At 39.3% G+C, this 16,486-nt stretch overlaps 1 protein-coding gene across 2 annotated transcripts in view; it reads left to right on the top strand.

Annotated features, from left to right (window-relative positions):
* Uvrag (UV radiation resistance associated) overlaps positions 1-16,486 on the top strand; it is a 365,773-nt gene that overhangs the window by 161,869 nt on the left and 187,418 nt on the right. For both annotated transcript variants that reach the window (XM_045145963.1, XM_004656260.3), the window contains one exon: positions 6,944-7,049. In XM_045145963.1, the coding sequence (XP_045001898.1) occupies positions 6,944-7,049 (106 nt within the window). The remainder of the gene's footprint in view (positions 1-6,943; positions 7,050-16,486) is intronic.

Raw genomic sequence — 16,486 nt, 5'->3', positions numbered from 1 at the left:
ATTGTCACCTCAGACATTTCCTCTGCTTCTTGTCAGCTCCTCGCCCACTGGAGCAACAAGCCAGTCCCTGGTCACCATAGATACGGTTTACCTGTTCTTGAATTTTATGTAAAAGGAGCCATACTGTATTGTATTTTTGTTTCTGACTTTTGTTCACTAACATGTTTGGGGATCCATCCATGTTATGCTGAGTATAGTTACTAATAAATACACTTCAGCTTGTTACTTAATTTCCTGTTTGGTAGACATTTAGGATTGTTTTCTATGACTTTCTAATTTTGGTTTTTTGTGGCAGTTTCATGTAGTCTTACTGGCTTTGTACTCACTGTGTAACCCCATCTAACCTTGAACTCCTGATCATCCTCCTGTCTCCACCTCGCAAGTGCTAGGATTACACGTATGTGCCGCTGCACCCAGCTTCTCTGAACATTCTTGAACAAATCTCTTATGGTCAACTATTTTTATTTTTCCTAAGTAAACATTTGTGATTAGAATTTTGGGCCATCAGTTAGGTATATGCTCATTATTATAAGGAACAATTTTAAAAGTGATAGTGTTATTTAACTCTTATCAGCACTGTATGTAAATTCCAATTGTTTCACAAACTTGCCTGCACTTGGTGTCTATTTATTTATTTATTTGAGAGAATTGGCACACCAGGGCCTCTAGACACGACAGCTGAACTTCAGATGCATGTGCCACCTTGTGCACATGTGCCACCTTGCATATGTGTCACTTGTGCATCTGGCTTATGTGGGATCTGGGGAGTCGTACCTGGGTCCTTAGGCTTCAGAGGCAAGCACCTTTACCACGAAGCAAACTCTCCAGCCCTGGTGTTCTCATTTTAATGTCAAGTTCTATTAGGAATGGTTGGTGAAGTGGTATCTCATTATGATTTTAATTTACATTCTCCTGATGTCTAAGATGTTAAACACCTTTCCTGTATTTACTGAGCATTCCTTTTTAAAATTAATTATTTTAATTAGGGTAGAAAATAGTGGATTTTATTGTGACATTTTCATACATAACATATCATTGTGCTTTGCTCATATTCTCCCTGTCAGAGCCTTTCTTTTCCTCTGATCCCTTTCTTCTCCCCAAATAGTTTTCCCTCTGTCTCATGTCATACATATGCACACTTAAATCCATATTACTCATGAGCAAGAACACACAGTATAATATTTGTCTTTCATTTTTACTCTCATTACATCTTGTACCCCTTAGCTTATTCTGCCCCCCAATATGGTCCCCTTTCTACTTTCCCATTGTGTGTGTTTAAATCTAGATTTTACCTGTGAGTGAAAACTTGCAGCATTTGTTGTTCTGAGCCTGGCATATGTGCTTAATAAGAGATGTACAGTTCTATCCATTCTCCTGGATATAACATAGTGTCTTTTTTTTTTTTTTTTTTTGGTGTTTTGAGGTAGGGTCTCACTCTAGCCCAGGCTGACCTGGAATTCACTATGGAGTCTCAGGGTGGCCTCAAACTCACTGTGATCCTCCTACCTCTGCCTCCCGAGTGCTGGGATTAAAGGTGTGTGCCACCACACCTGGCTCCATAGTTTCATTTTTACACACACACACACACACACACACACACACACACACATGCACACACACACCCCACATTTTATGTATCCTTCAACTGTCAATGGACTACTAGGCTGATGCCATATGTAGTCTACTGTGAATACTGCAGCAATAAACATGAGTGTGCAAATATTCCCAATCATTGTTGTGTATATCCAGGAGTGGTATAGTTAGATCATATGGAAGTTATTTTTTTTAGAGACTTCATTCTACAGTGGCTTCAATAATTCATATTCTTACCAACATTAGATAATACTCCTTCAGTCTTCATGCTTTTGTTCTTTGTTTTCTTGATGATGGCCATTCTGACAAGTGACACAATACAGTTTTACTTTTATTTCCCTGGTGGCCCAGAATGCTGAATATTTTTCATACACTTAGTGTACATTAGTACTTCTTCTGAGAACTGTTAATTCGCTTGACATTTGTTGATCATAGTACTTGGTTTTCAGTGTCCCATTTTTCAGTTCTGTGTATAGTCCATTTACTAATGTCCCATCAGGTGCCCAACGGCCAAAGCCGTTCTCTCCTGCAGCTCCCCACACTGATGGCTTCCCATGCCGTGAAGACGCTGTTTGACTTCATACAATCCCACCTAGGAGCTCTTGTGATTGTCTCCAGAGTTGTTTGTGTCTTTTCAGAATATTTTTCCTATGCTTTTATCTTCATTGTTGTCCCTGTATTTTTATCTGGCATTTTCAAAGCTTTAGGTCTGACATCAAGGTCTTTCTAATCCATGGCAAACTGATTTTTGCACAGGGTGAGAGATAGGAGTTTAGTTTCATTCTTCTGCATGTGAATATCCAGCTTTCCTTGTATGATTTGTTGAAGAATCTGTCCCTTCAAACCCGTTTTTGGCACCTTTGTATGAGTGGCTGTGTAGGTTTAGTTCTGTGTGTCTACATGGGCCTGTTGCTGGGTCCTCTCCTCTGCTCTGTGGATGCCCGTGTCTGGTTTTGCATATCATGCTGCTGCCATCACCGTGGCTCAGAGGTATGAATAAAGATTATATGATGCTGTCGGCATTTTTGTTTAGGCTCGCTTTGGCTATTTGGGATCTTTTGTGCTTCTGTATGCATTTTAGGATTTTCTCATTCTGAGAAGTGTCTTGGGATTTTGATGGGGATTGCATTGAATCTGTAGATCACCTTTGACAGTAAAGCCATTTTTGCAATGTTAGCTCTGCCACTCCATTATTATGAGAAGTCTTTTCATCTGTTAGTGTCTTCTTCAGTTTCTTCAGGGTTTTAAAATTTTCAAAGTAGAATTCTTTTGCCTCCTTGAGTTGCTCCTAGTCCCTCCCCCAGAAGATACTGTGACTATGATATATGTATTTTTTCAGGCAAGTTTACAGCTGGTAAATAGAAAGGTTAGTGATTCTGTATCTTGCTAATTTTCAGTGGTTAGTACATCTAAGCACTTTTTAGTGAATTCTTTCAGGTCTGTTAAGTATGGGATTATATTATCTGCAAATAGGGATAATTTGGTCCCTTTCTTTCCTGCTTGTACCTTTTTTACTCCTTTCTCTTGCCTTACTGCTATGGCTGGGAGTTTAGTCACAATGTCGAATAAGAATATAGAGAGGGGCTGGAGAGATGGCTCAGAGGATAAGGCACTTGCCTACAAATCCTAACGACCTGGGTTCTATTCCCCAGTACCCACCTAACACCAGAAGCATGAGGTGGTGCTTGCAGCGGCTATAGGCCCTGGCTCGCACTCTCCTTGCAGATAAATATATGAGAATTTTCTTTTTAAAATGGGTATAGAGGGCTAGGGAAATGGCTCAGTAGTTAAGGTGTTTGCCTGTGAAACCCAAGGACCCCCAGTTTCATTCCCCAGGACCCTTGTAAGCCAGTTGCACAAGGGGGCACATGCATTTGTAGTTGGTTTGCACTGGCTGGAGGCCCTGGTGCACCCATTCTCTCTTTCTCTCTATCTTCCTGTTTCTTTCTTTCTCTCTCTCAAATAAATAAATTAATTAAATAAATATTTTTTAAAAGGTGTAGAGAGGATGCCTTAACTTTGTTCCTGATTTCCAAGGAAATAGTTTTAGTTTTTTTCCATTTGTATAATATTGTGGTTAGATTTGTCATGTTACAACCTTTCTTATGTTAAGGTGTGTTTCTTTTTCTCCTAGTTTCTTCAGGGGTTTTATCATGAAGGGTGGTGAACCTTGGCAAAGGCCTTGGCATCCGTTGAGATGGTTGTGTTTTCTATATGTGAGCTTATGTTTGTGTTGCATTGCATTTATTGATCTGCACACATCGGACCATGCTTGAATCCCTGGAATGAAACCAGTTTGACCGTGGTATATAATCTTTTAAATGTGTTGTTGAATTTTGTTTACAAGTACTTTATTGAGAGTTTTGTGCCTATATTCGTCCAGAAAATTGGTTTGTATTGCACTCTGATTGTGTGTGTGTGTGTGTGTGTGTGTGTGTGTGTCTTGTCTGTCTGTGCATCCATATCTTATCTGATAATAGGGTAATACTAGTTTCAAAGAATAAATTTAGTAGTTCCCTTCCTTTTTTTTTTTTTTTAAGCCTGTGCCAGGGCTCCTAGCTCAGGCATTTTTTTAAACATTTTCTTTTTATTGTTTTATTTGAGAGTGACTTATGTGGGTCCTGGGGAATTGAACCTGGGTCCTTTGGCTTTGCAGGCAAGCACCTTAATCATTAAGCCATCCCTCCAGCTCTCCCCTCCTATTTGAGGAGCATTGGTCTTAGTTCCTTAAAAGTCTGGGAGAATTTAACAGTGAATCCTTCCGGTTCTGGTTCTTTTTGAGGGCAAACTATTATTGCTTTAAACTTGTTCATTATAGGTCTGTTTAAGTTGCTTATATCCTATTGATTTCATTTTTAAAAATATTTATTTATTTATGAGAAAGGGGTAGAGAGAGAGAATGGGCACACCAGGGTCTCTAGCTACTGCAAATAAATGCCAGATGCATGCACCTCTTTGTGCTTCTGGCTTATGTGGGTACTGGAGCATTGAACCTGGGTCCTTAGACTTCACAAGCAAACACCTTAACTGCTAGGCCATCTCTCCAGCCCTTGATTTTATTTTGATGAATCATGGTACTTGTAGCATAAAGATTAAAAAGACTAGATCAATGGCCAGGCATTCCTAATGTCCCACATATTTGGGAGACCAAGGCATCTACATTTTTTATTATTTTTTTCTGACAAGTGTTTTGTTTTGTTTTAAGACAGGGTCTTACTCTGCTTTCCAGTCCTAGAATTCACTGTCAGCCTGCACTATTCACAAACCTGCCATGATCCTCCTGCCTTAGCTTTCCCCCTGCTGGGGATCTAAGCATGCATCACTATGCATGAGCGGCTGGCTATTCTGACATCATCTTTTGTGAAGTGTCTATTTCACTTACTGGGCCATGTTTAGTTGGGTTGTTCTTTTGTAACCAGTTTCTAGGTATCCTTTATATATCGTAGACTCATCCTTTGTCAGATTAATGTTTTGCACATGTTTTCTCCTGGTCTGTGGATGGCTTTTGTCATTTTCCTAATGGTACCTCTAGATGAGCAGACATTTCTGATTTTGGTAAACTATCCATTTTTTGTGTGTGCGATTAATCCTTTTGTCTGTAATACACCTTTGCCTACCCTGAGGTTTTAAGTCATCTCCTGTATTTTCTGCTATAAGTTTTAGGATTTTTGTTTGTATGTTGACCATGATCTTCCCTTAATTATTTTTTTGCAGGCTATGAGGTAGAGGATAAGATAGATTTTTTTTTATATTTATGTAATATTTCCATACTTTGATTTTCTTCACAAATTTGATTCTATTCCTTCTTTACAGATGTTTGCTTACTATGTGTGTGTAAGTTTCCTAAACACTGTTTGGTTCCATTTGTTTATTTATGTTTGTTTGTTTCTGAGATGAAATCTCACTATTGTGACCAGGCTGGTCTTTAAGTCCTGAGCTCAAGTGATCTTCCTGCCTGTATTGCCTGGCCACTGATCTGTTCGCTGATGTTTAGCTGGTTCCATATTGTCTTGATCATAGAACTTTATGGAAAGCTTTGAAATGGACAGATTTTAAGATTTTATTGATTACTTCTGGATACTTTGTTCTTTATATGTTATAGCATCAGTTTCTTAATTTCTACAAGTAGAATGCCCGTTGGGATTTTGAAACTATTAACTCATTTGGGAAAGATGATATCTTTCTCTCTTCCTCTATCCTGTAATCCTTCTTTCCCTCCTTTCCTTCTGCTCTTTCTCTTTTCTTTCTTTCTTTTTTTGTTGTTGTTTTGTGACAAACTCTCATTCTATCCAGATGGCCTCAGTGTTTCAGCAATCGTCCCATTTTAGACTCCTAAGTCTAAAGTTCCAGTTATAGGAATGAGCCACCATGCCAAGCAAACACCTTAACAATGTTGCTCTTTCTCCCATATAGATGCTATATTTTTCCATTTTCTTTTCTTTACTTCTTTATCTTTCTATTGTTTTGTAGTTTCAGGTCAGCTCTTAAACAATGTTTGTTTTTTCCTAAATATGCTATCTTTGATGCTATTGTTTTTAAATTTCATATTCAAATTATTTGTGACTAACATATAAAAATGGGATTATCTGCATATGGACTTTGTTTTATATGATCTTCTGCCATTTCGAATTGTATTTCTAACACAGTTATTTTGTATTCCTACTGATTTCCTACATGGCATTCATGTCATCTATGAATAAAGAGAGTTTGACTATTTTAGTATGAAAATAGATAAGAAATATATGAGCTATGTTTAAAGACAAGAGGCCAAAACGTAGAAAACCCTATAAAACCATAGCTAATGAAAAGTAAAAGGATTAGCTCTTCAGTTTTTCAGTGTTCTTTAAAAGAGTCTTACATAGCCACTATGTAGGCTTGCTGGAGTATTTAAATCTGTTACTCTCTCTTAAGTCATGAGGAGTGTTTTTTGTTTTTTTTTTAACCTGTTCTAGGGTGCTCACTCTTGCATTCAAGCTTCTTTACTGGAATGGTTGTGGGTTCTTTTTCTCTTGGGCACCATTAGCAGCCTAGTAGCAGTGGCATCAGCAACTCTGGAGCTTAGTTGCTGCATCTGCAATGATAGCATTTAACCAGATTATCGTCTAAGGAACCTTCCAGAAGCCCAGAGTCCCTGATCGTCACTCTCGGGATAACAGGCCAGGCAGGGGTTTCAGGGCAGTATTATTTTAGGATTTGTTGTAATCTCTGTTATTTCATTATAAGTTAAGAAATAGTCAGTTTTGTTTAGTAATGACTATTTATTGTAGAAGGTTTATAATTCCTATCTGTGGCTCTGTGTTTAGATTTTGAACTTAACTCACTTAAATTTTTCTACAACTTGTATTTCTAGGCTTCATAGAGCCCAGTGTGCAATTAAACAGACTCAGGTAACTGTTCAGAAAATTGGGAAGGAAATTGAAGAAAAACTAAGACTCACATCGGCAAGCAATGAGCTGGTAGGTTTTTATACATTTGTCTGTTCAAACTCCTTCCTTTCCCAAAGCAGTGATTAATTTTCTTCTTTAATTATTGTTTCCAAAATGATCTTCCGATAGTTAGTACTAATATTTATAATAAAATAATAATGTTTCACCAATGTGTCTATTGGCATATTTTTAAATGTTGAAAATACATTTACCCATCTGCTACTACTGTACATACAAAGTGTCTGGCTTAATTCAGTTAGATAAAAAAAAAATTTATTGGCATGTATTTACTGTACCTAGTGATGGGCTTAATAAAGACAATTTCTTGGGCTGAGGAGATAGCTCATTAGGTGAAAGCGCTTACTTCACACAAGTGTGATGAGCTGAGTGAAGATCCTCAGAACCCACATAAGCTAGGCACGGTGGTTTGTGTCTGTAATCCTAGTGAGCCCGCCGCAGGAGAATGTCCCCAAATTTGTGGACTGGTTGGCTTGAATTGTGCGACAGCAAACAAGAGACCCTGCTTCAAACAAAGTAGGTGAGGTGTGTGGCATGCGTATATTTTGTACTCACATACGGGAACACACACACAGATTTTAAAAAAAGGAGAAAGAAATACAGACGATTTCTTACAGGTATATCTTGTGCTTTGACTATATTCACCTGGAAGTAATCTGTTTTTAAAAGAGGAATTTAAAAATTATTAGGATTTAACATACTAGACGGATTTGTGGACATTATTACCGAGAACTATTCTTTTAGTGAGACCTAAAGAAATTGTTATCGAAACCCAAACGAACAGATTTCAGAAACTAGTATTATTTGACCTTGCTTTCTACTCTTCTTGGTAGAGGGGAAAACATCAATTTCAAAATGAGTATTTTGTCTCTAGGCAAAGTGTGACTAATAAATTCAACTTTTCTTAAAGTGCAGCTGTGTGACTATAAGTAGCTTTTAATGAAATTTATGCTTTGAACTATAAAGATGCATAAAATTTACCTCCTTGAAGTCACAGTTAGGCACAAGGTGGGCAGCACCTTCCGGCTGTCATGTGCGTGGCTCTCGACCTGTTCAAGCGCCTTTCCACCCAGACACATCTTGGGCAGATTTGTCCACTGTGTTAGTGAACTACAAGAATTTTAGAGAACCCCAGGGCAGCCGACCTATACAGACTCCTCTCCTGGGGGCGGAAATGCACGCGTTAGTTCAAGCTGTGTAAGACTGTTCATCATGACCACAGGTACCAGTTCGGTAGAGCTCAGCCTCATAAATAAAATAGCTGCTTCTGTCCTCAGGGTGTCACAGGTGCTCTGTGGCAGCTGAAGAGCAATGGCAGCAGCTTTTTATTTTTTATTCATGACTTCCCTTGTCTAGAAACTCTTCCACGTTAGAGACACCATAAAACCACCTTTTGTTGTAACGCAGGACCAATAAAGAGCCAAATTCCAGCTCATAAATACATTGAGGGACCAGAAAATGTAACTAATTTTAATCCTTTCCATAGTGTGCAAAAATGCTGCATTTTTAGAACCTTTGTCTGGGGAGAAATTGCTAAGTTTTATTTTTCTTATTTTCTTTTCCCAAGGCAAGACTGGGAAATTACTTGCTTCATTAAGTGACAGCACGCGCTTTGTCTCAGTATGGAAAAATGTATGTTTAATCCTGTTTTTCTGAAATGTAAGTGGTGACACACCAAGTAAGGTGATAGAATGTAGGAGTGTAACAAGGTCAAGTTCAGAGGTTCACTGTGTGTTTTTATGCTGCCTAGTCAACACAGAAGAAAGTCGGGGGATTTTTGAACTGAAAGTGAACCTAGAAATCTACTAGTTCCCAAGTAACCCCATTGAAAATCACCCCAAAGCACTTTCAGTTCTTTCTCCTGCTTCATTTTTCTCTGTAGTATTACCATTGAACATGATATTTACTTAATATATTTTTCTGTTTGTCTTTTGCATTCTTCACCCCTGGTCATCACTACATTCCCAGCATATAGACAAGTGTTTGGCACATTGTAACTGCTCATAAATAGTTGTTGACTTTAAGGATGAATCTAGCATAATGTCTTGTTATAATATAGGAAATGTTAAGTATTACTTGTAGCATATTAGAAACCTCAACTATTATTGTCTTTCTTCTCACTTCCTTCCTTTGCAAATTGGTCTAAGTCCAATTTACTCCAACCCAGGCACTTTTAATGTATAAGAATTACTTTTTATTTAAGCTCAAGTGAAAATACAGTGAGAAGGCATATTTCATGTTGAAATAAATCAGATTACCCTTTACACTTCTTAATTAGTCCTAATTAACTTTTGTAAGAAAGTGAATTTGTACTTGATGACTTGCAAAAATTTTGACATTTCACATTACATCAGTGTCCAACATTAACTGTGGCACTTAATGATACTTTTTTATGAGGGGGAGAAAATTGTGGCACAAGGGCCTCTAGCCGCTGCAGTCGAACTCCAGACACGTGCTCCCCCTGCGCATGCGTGATCTTGTGCTCAGGTGTCACCTGCAGGTTCTGGGGAGTCAAACCTGGACCCCTGGGCTTCTCAGGCACATGTCTTACAGCTGAGCCATCTCGCCAGCCCCAGAAGACATTTCATTAAATGTACAGTTAAAGGGGGCTGGCGAGATGGCCCAGTGGTTAAAGCACTTGCCTGCAAAGTCAAAGGATCCAGGTCAATTCTCCGGGGCCCACATAAACCAGATGTACAAGGTGGTGCATGCATCTGGAGTTCATTTGCAGTGCTCGGAGACCCTTGCATGCTCATTCTCTCTGTTTCTTTCTCTCTGTCAAATAAATAAAAATCAAAATAAATTAAAAAAAAAGAAATGTCTGCTGCCATCATCTTGAAGTTTTACTTACACTTTTTAGATTTTTGCCTGTACTGGTGTAATTGTAAGCTTTTCCAGCTTTGTTCTATTAGGGTGAAATACATTGGTTGTCGTGTATGTGTATGTGTGTGTGTGTGTGTGTGTGTGTTTCTTTCTTTTTTTTTCTTTTCTTCTTTTTTTGAGGTACAGTTTCCCTCTAGTTCAGGCTCACCTGGCTATTCACTCTGTAGTCTCAGGCTGGCCTTGAACTCACAGCCATCCTCTTACCTCTGCTTCCCAAGTGCTGGGATTAAAGATGTATGCCACCATGCCTGTCCTTGGTTGACTTTTTTTTTTTAATGTCCACTCAATGTTGCATTATAGAGGAGAGCCCTCTTAATCATAATAAATTATTTTTGTGTGTATGTAGTATGTGTGCAGGTGTGCATGTACATGTGTGCATGTGGGTGGAGTTCAGAAGACAACCTGAGGTTTTGTTCCTTGGGTGCCATCTACCTTTTTTTTTTTTTTCATTTTTATTTATTTAGTTGAGAGTGAGAGAGAGAGAGAGAGAGAGAGAGAGAGAGAGAGAGAGAGAGAGAGAGAGAATGGGCCCACCAGGGCCTCCAGCCGCTGCAAACGAACTCCAGACGCGTGCGCCCCCTTGTGCATCTGGCTAATGTGGGTCCTGGGGAATCGAGCCTCGAACCGGGGTCCTCAGGTTTCACAGGCAAGCGCTTAACCGCTAAGCCATCTCTCCAGCCCTCCCACCTTTTTTTTTTAGACAAGGTCTTATGCTGGTTTCCAGTTAGGCTAGACTGGCTGGCCAGCAAGTCCCAGGGACTGTCCTGTCTTTCGCCTCCCCAGTGCTGGTGTTGCAAGTGCCTGTCACCTTGCCTGGCCTTTTGTTTTCTTGTCAGTGTGGGTTCTGCAGATCAGGAAGCACTGAGCTGTCTTCCTGCCCAAACGACACTTCGTTATGCATATGCATATTACTGGATTCAATTTGTTTGAAGGTTTAAATATTATATTATTATTATTATATTATTATTATTATCTTTTTGGTTTTCTGAGGTAGGGTATCACTCGAGCTCAGGCTGACCTGGAATTCACTATGTAGTCTCAGGGTGACCTGGAGCTCATGGTGATCCTCCTACCTCTGCCTCCCAAGTGCTGGGATTAAAGGCATGCGCCACCATGCCTGGCTTTAAATAAATATTTTTATTTTTATTTTTTTGCAGAATATTGGTCTGTAGTTTTGCTTTCTTGCTGTCTCTTCATCTGGCTTTGTTGTCAGTGAAATGTTGGTCTAATTTACTTTTGGGGAGTTGTTCTTCCCTTCTGTAGGTATATATGTAGAATTGGAATTACTTAATAAATCCTTATTAGGAATTTGCCATTGAAGCCATCTTGACTTGGAGTTTTCTTTGTGGGAATGTTACTAGAAGTTCAGTCTCTTGGTGAGTTACAGGGTTTTCTTGCCATCTACTTCCTGTCTGCTTCGCTAGCTGTGTCCCTTCAAGATCGTCAGTTTCATGTGCGAGATCAGACTTTGGAATTTGAGCCATTCTAGTGGCTATGCAGTGTTTCTCATTTTGATTCTAAATTGTATTTCTGTGATGAACATTTTTCATATCCTATTGGCCTCACATATCTCGTACAAACGTGTGCCAGTTTTTCTGTTTCTGCCCATTAAAAAAATAAGATACACAGCTGGAACGCTGCCTCAGCAGGTGAGAGTACGTGCCATGCAAGCACGGGAGCCCGAGCCGCCTGCGCCCTCCTGCGTTCGTCCTGCGGCTCCGCGGTGAGGGCTGCGCGTGGCCCTGCGCCCTGCGACCTCAGCCCTGAGGGAGCGCAGACACGAGGATCCCTGGAGCTCATCAGTCAGCCTGTGACCCCTCCCCAGCTGCAGGTTCATTGAGACTCTGTATCAGAGAAACATCAGAAGAGCAACAGAGGAAGACACCAGACATATTCCCTTGGCCTCTACACATGCGTGCATGGGGTCTGTGCATGTGCACACACGTATGTGTGTACACTATGTGTATGGATGCCATACCACACATAATATCCCCCCCCACAAGACCCCTACATTAGCAAAAGCTTACAAAGATAACTCAGAGAGTTCCCCTACCTTTTAGCTAATTTTAATAATGTTGAAATGTTGATAATGATAATGTTGATATTGGTATGTTCCTTTTCTATTTTTTTTTTTCTTCTTTAAGGTAGGGTCTCACTATATCCCAGGCTGACCTAGGACTCACTCTGTAGTCCCAGGTTGACCTCAAACTCACAGTGATCCTCCTGCCTCTGCCTCCTGAGTGCTGGGATTAATGGTGTGTGCTACAGCACCTGGCTATAGTACCTTTTCCCTTTCCTTTCCTTTTCCCTTTTCTTTCTTTTTCCTTTTCCTTTTCCTTTTCCTTTTCCTTTTCCTTTCCCTTTCCTTTCCTTTCCTTCTATTTATTTATTTATGAGAGATATAGAGAGAGAAAGAGGCAGAGAATGGGCATGCCAGGGCCTCTAGCCACTGGAAACAAATACCAGGTGCATGTGCTACCTTTTGCATTTGGCTTACATGGTTAACTGGGGAATTGAACCTGGGTCCTTAGTCTTCACAGGCAAGTGCCTTAGCTGCTAAGCCATCTCTCCAGCCTTGCAGTATCTTTTTTGGCATTTTGTTTTTTATGGGAGAGAAAGAGAATTGATGTCCTAGGGCCTCCGGCCACTGAAACTGAACCAAAGACATGTGTGCCATCTTGTGTGCCTATGTGACTTTGTACACTTGCATTACCTTGTGTGTCTAGCCTATGTGGGATCTGGAGAGTTGAACATGGGTCCTTAGGCTTCATAGGTCAGCATCTTAACCACTAAGCCATCTTTCCAGCCCAGTATCTTTTTCTAATAGTGAGAAATGTGGCTCAGATTGCTTTCTCATTTGTTTTATTATTGTAATTATTAATAGCTGCTCGCCATCCCTTAGTCATCTTCTGTAGTAGTCTGCTACTTTCATGTGCTCTTTAAATTGTCATTAGCTTCCACAAATGAGAGAAGACATGCAATACTCTGCCCGTTTCTAATTGAAACTTTGGCTGCTTTATTTTGGGTTGTGAGAGTTTATCTATACTTGTTTCTGTATATAAGTTATTTTTTTGATATGTTTGTGGTGAATATTTTCTTTCAGTCTGGTGGCTTGTGTTTTTCTGTTTCTGATGGTTGTATACAAAGATAAAAAGGTTTCAAGTTGAATGAAACCCAATGTATATTTAAAATTTTCATTTTGTGTTCTTTATCAGAATCTTCTGCTTAACCCAAGATCACAGAAATGTTCTGTTTTGTTCTAGCAATTTATAGTTTGGAGCTTTACATTTAGATCTGTGTTCCATTTCAAGTTAATTGTTTTGTACTAGACAGAGGAGGGTACCTCTTCTTCCATATGGGTGTTCAGTTGACAGCATCCTTTGCTGAGCAGCCTTCCTTTCACCATTAATTACCTTGATATGTTTGTCTCAAGGCAGCTGACAATATGCATGTACGTCTGTGCCTTGATCTATCTACCTGTCTTTCACCAATTTCTGTCATTCTTGTACATTTGTCACTTAAAGCTAGATAAGGTAAATCCTCCAATCGTGTTCTTAAAAAAAAATCCTGTTTTGTGTTTAGGTTCTTTACGTTTCCAAATGAATTTTTGAGTCAGTTTGTTAATTCCTACAAAAGAAATCTTGCTAGGTCTTGATGAGGATTTGCGATGAATTTGTAGAGACTCTCATCATAAGAATGCTGAGTCCTTCACTGTATAAATTCGGCATATGCTTTATTTGCTTTTCTTGAATTCTTAGTAATGGCTTAGAACTTTCAGTGTGGAGATTTGAGAAATCTTTGTTAAGAGTTATTCCTAAGTGGTTTTTGAGGAGCTTGAGGGGTATTATTACAAATTGAGCCAGGTATGGTACGCACACCTGAAATGTCAGCATTGGGGAGGCTAGGCAGGAGAGTTGGAAGTTGAAGGTCAGAAAAAAATATAATAATATGTGGAATTCTTACGATGTTTTCCATATTGGTCTGATGCTGTTACTATATAAAAATACAATAGATGCTTGCCGGGTGTGGTGGCGCACACCTTTAATCCCAGCATTCGGGAGGTAAAGGCAGGAGGATTGCCATGAGTTCGAGGCCACCCTGAGACTGCATAGTGAATTCCAGGTCAGCCTGAGCTAGAGTGAGACCCTGCCTCAAAAAAAACCGAAAACCAACAAAACAAAACAAAACAAAACAAAACAAAACAAAACAAAGCAAAAAAATCCCACCAAAAAGCAGATTGTAATTTATATCAGTTATATCGTACAATCTATATTCAGTTAGCTTAGTTATAATAGCCATTTTCATTTTGCAGATTTCTTAGAGTTGTCTATGTAAACAGTCATATCTACAAGTGTGGACATTTTGGGGGATTATTGAGAGAGCTTTTTGTTACTGTTGATTTTATTTTTTCAATGTAGGGTCTCACTGTGGCCCAGGCTGACCTGGAATTCACCATGTAGTCCCAGGCTAGCCTGGAACTCACAGCCAACCCCTTGCCTCTGCCTCTGCCTCCCCAGTACTGGAATTACAGGTGTGCACCACCGCACCCAGCTGAGATAAGTTTTTACTGCCTGACTCAGCCTCATAGCAATCGTTCTGCCTCAGCTCTCAAATGGGTAGTACAGGCATGTGCCACCACATCTGGCTTAAGCTTAGGCAATTTAAATTTTTTCTGCTCATTTTAATAGCTAGAACCACCATCTGGGGAGATGGTTAAGTAGTTAAAGGTAACTTGCTTAATAGCTAGAATATCATCAGTACACTGAAAAAAATGAGAGAATTTTTTTTTCCTGCTTTGAGGGAGAAATAGTTTATCATTTCTTTTTTAATTATAAAGTTAGCAATGATCTGCTCTGGTTTAGGAAGTTCTCTCTTCCTACTTTCTGGGATTTTTGTTGTTGTTGTTGTTGTTGTTGGTTTTTTTGAGGTAGGGTTTCACTCTAGCTCAGGCTGACCTGGAATTCACTATGTAGTCTCAGGGTGGCCTCAAGCTCAAAGCAATCCTCCTGCCTCTGCCTCCTGAGTGCTGGGATTAAAAGCACATGCCACCATGCCCAACCAGGAATTTTTTATTATTATGAATAATGTTGAAGTTTGTCAGATAGTGTTTTACATATGTTGAGACGATCATAATTTTACATTATTCATTTAATAAATAAAAGTGCACCAATTTAGTTTCAGAGACTTATTTATGCAGTATTGTAGGTCTCTCACATACATATTGTAACCTTGTATTTCTGGAATGACTCTGAGTTGATTAATATTATACAATCTAATCTTGTAGTAAATTTTTGCATCTATATTTATTAAGGATATTAGGATGTGACATTTTAAATTACTTTGGCACATTTTGATGCCAGGATTATAGTAGCCTTGCAAAATTAATTGGGCATTGTTCTTTTTTTTCTCACACTCATCTTGTCCAGAATCAGAAGTCTCCTAGATCTTCTAGTGTTTTCTAGTTCTCTGTTAAGATTTCATCTGTTTTTACTCATTACGAGAAATTCTGCTTCTCATCACAGCCTATTCATGAGAATATCTGAGTATTCTACCATGAGTTGTGTAGGGTTAGCAAGTGTTGATCTCTGTCCTCTAGAGAGTGTTCGGGTTCCTCTGAGTCTTCATGTATGAAGCATGTTTGCTGTGAGGACAGGAACATTCTGAAGGTAATCTGTAGAGCCCCTGGACTTCATTCCTCCGCCCTGAAGGATGCGGCTGACTTGCTGAGCTTGCACTGTCACGCCTCTGTGCTTCCATGATGCTTCCTCTCGCACAGGCCGCTTGGGGCTCACACATGCACGCACGTGGCTTAGGGTTCTGTCTGAGTTTGCCGAGTGGGAACAGAATCCCCCATGTTGGTATCCTTGATTGTCATCACTCTGTCTGCTTCCTCCAGCTAGAGGGACAGCTGGCTTTCTGTTGGCTCCTGTCTCCAGTTCAAGGCAAATGCACAGAATGAGGAGGGCCTCTTCTATAGGCGTTGTGCTGCCCATTGAGCGGTTGGCCGAAGTGCAGTAGTAACATTGTGAATTTTATCCTCAGTCTGTAGTGGTAGTTACTGGAAGACCAGTTTTGTAGGTGCCAATTCTCATTTAGAAGCCAAAGTCTTGTACATTTTATTATTGTTTTTTTAATTTTGTCTTCCTAGCTAGGCCTAATTTCTAGGCCTGGTACTACCTCTGAACCTATGAAGTTAATGAATTGTGCTAATTATTTTCTAAGGAAATATTTTCTCTTTCTTAGTGATGGTTAGGTATAGATACAAGAAAACTTAGAAATGACATTTAAAAACAATTTGTCAGTTTCTAGGACAACTTCTATAGTTTTAAAACTTACATTAGTTGTTTTCAGTTGAGGGTGATAACTACAAATATGAATAGAATATGCTCTAAACCACTAATTTCTTTAAGCATTTTGGTCCTAGGACCCTTTAGTATCTTAAAAGTTATAATAATATCTAAGAACTTGGGCTACATTATTAATATTTATTTTATTAGAAATTAAATCTGCGAAATTAAAAACAATATTTTCCCAGTTCATTTTAAAGTGCTGATAATAAATTCATC

Source organism: Jaculus jaculus, chromosome 3 (assembly GCF_020740685.1).
Source record: "Jaculus jaculus isolate mJacJac1 chromosome 3, mJacJac1.mat.Y.cur, whole genome shotgun sequence".
Taxonomy (NCBI): Eukaryota; Metazoa; Chordata; class Mammalia; order Rodentia; family Dipodidae; genus Jaculus; species Jaculus jaculus.
Note: the sequence above shows the minus strand (reverse complement) of the source record. Positions and strands in the feature narration are given on the sequence as shown.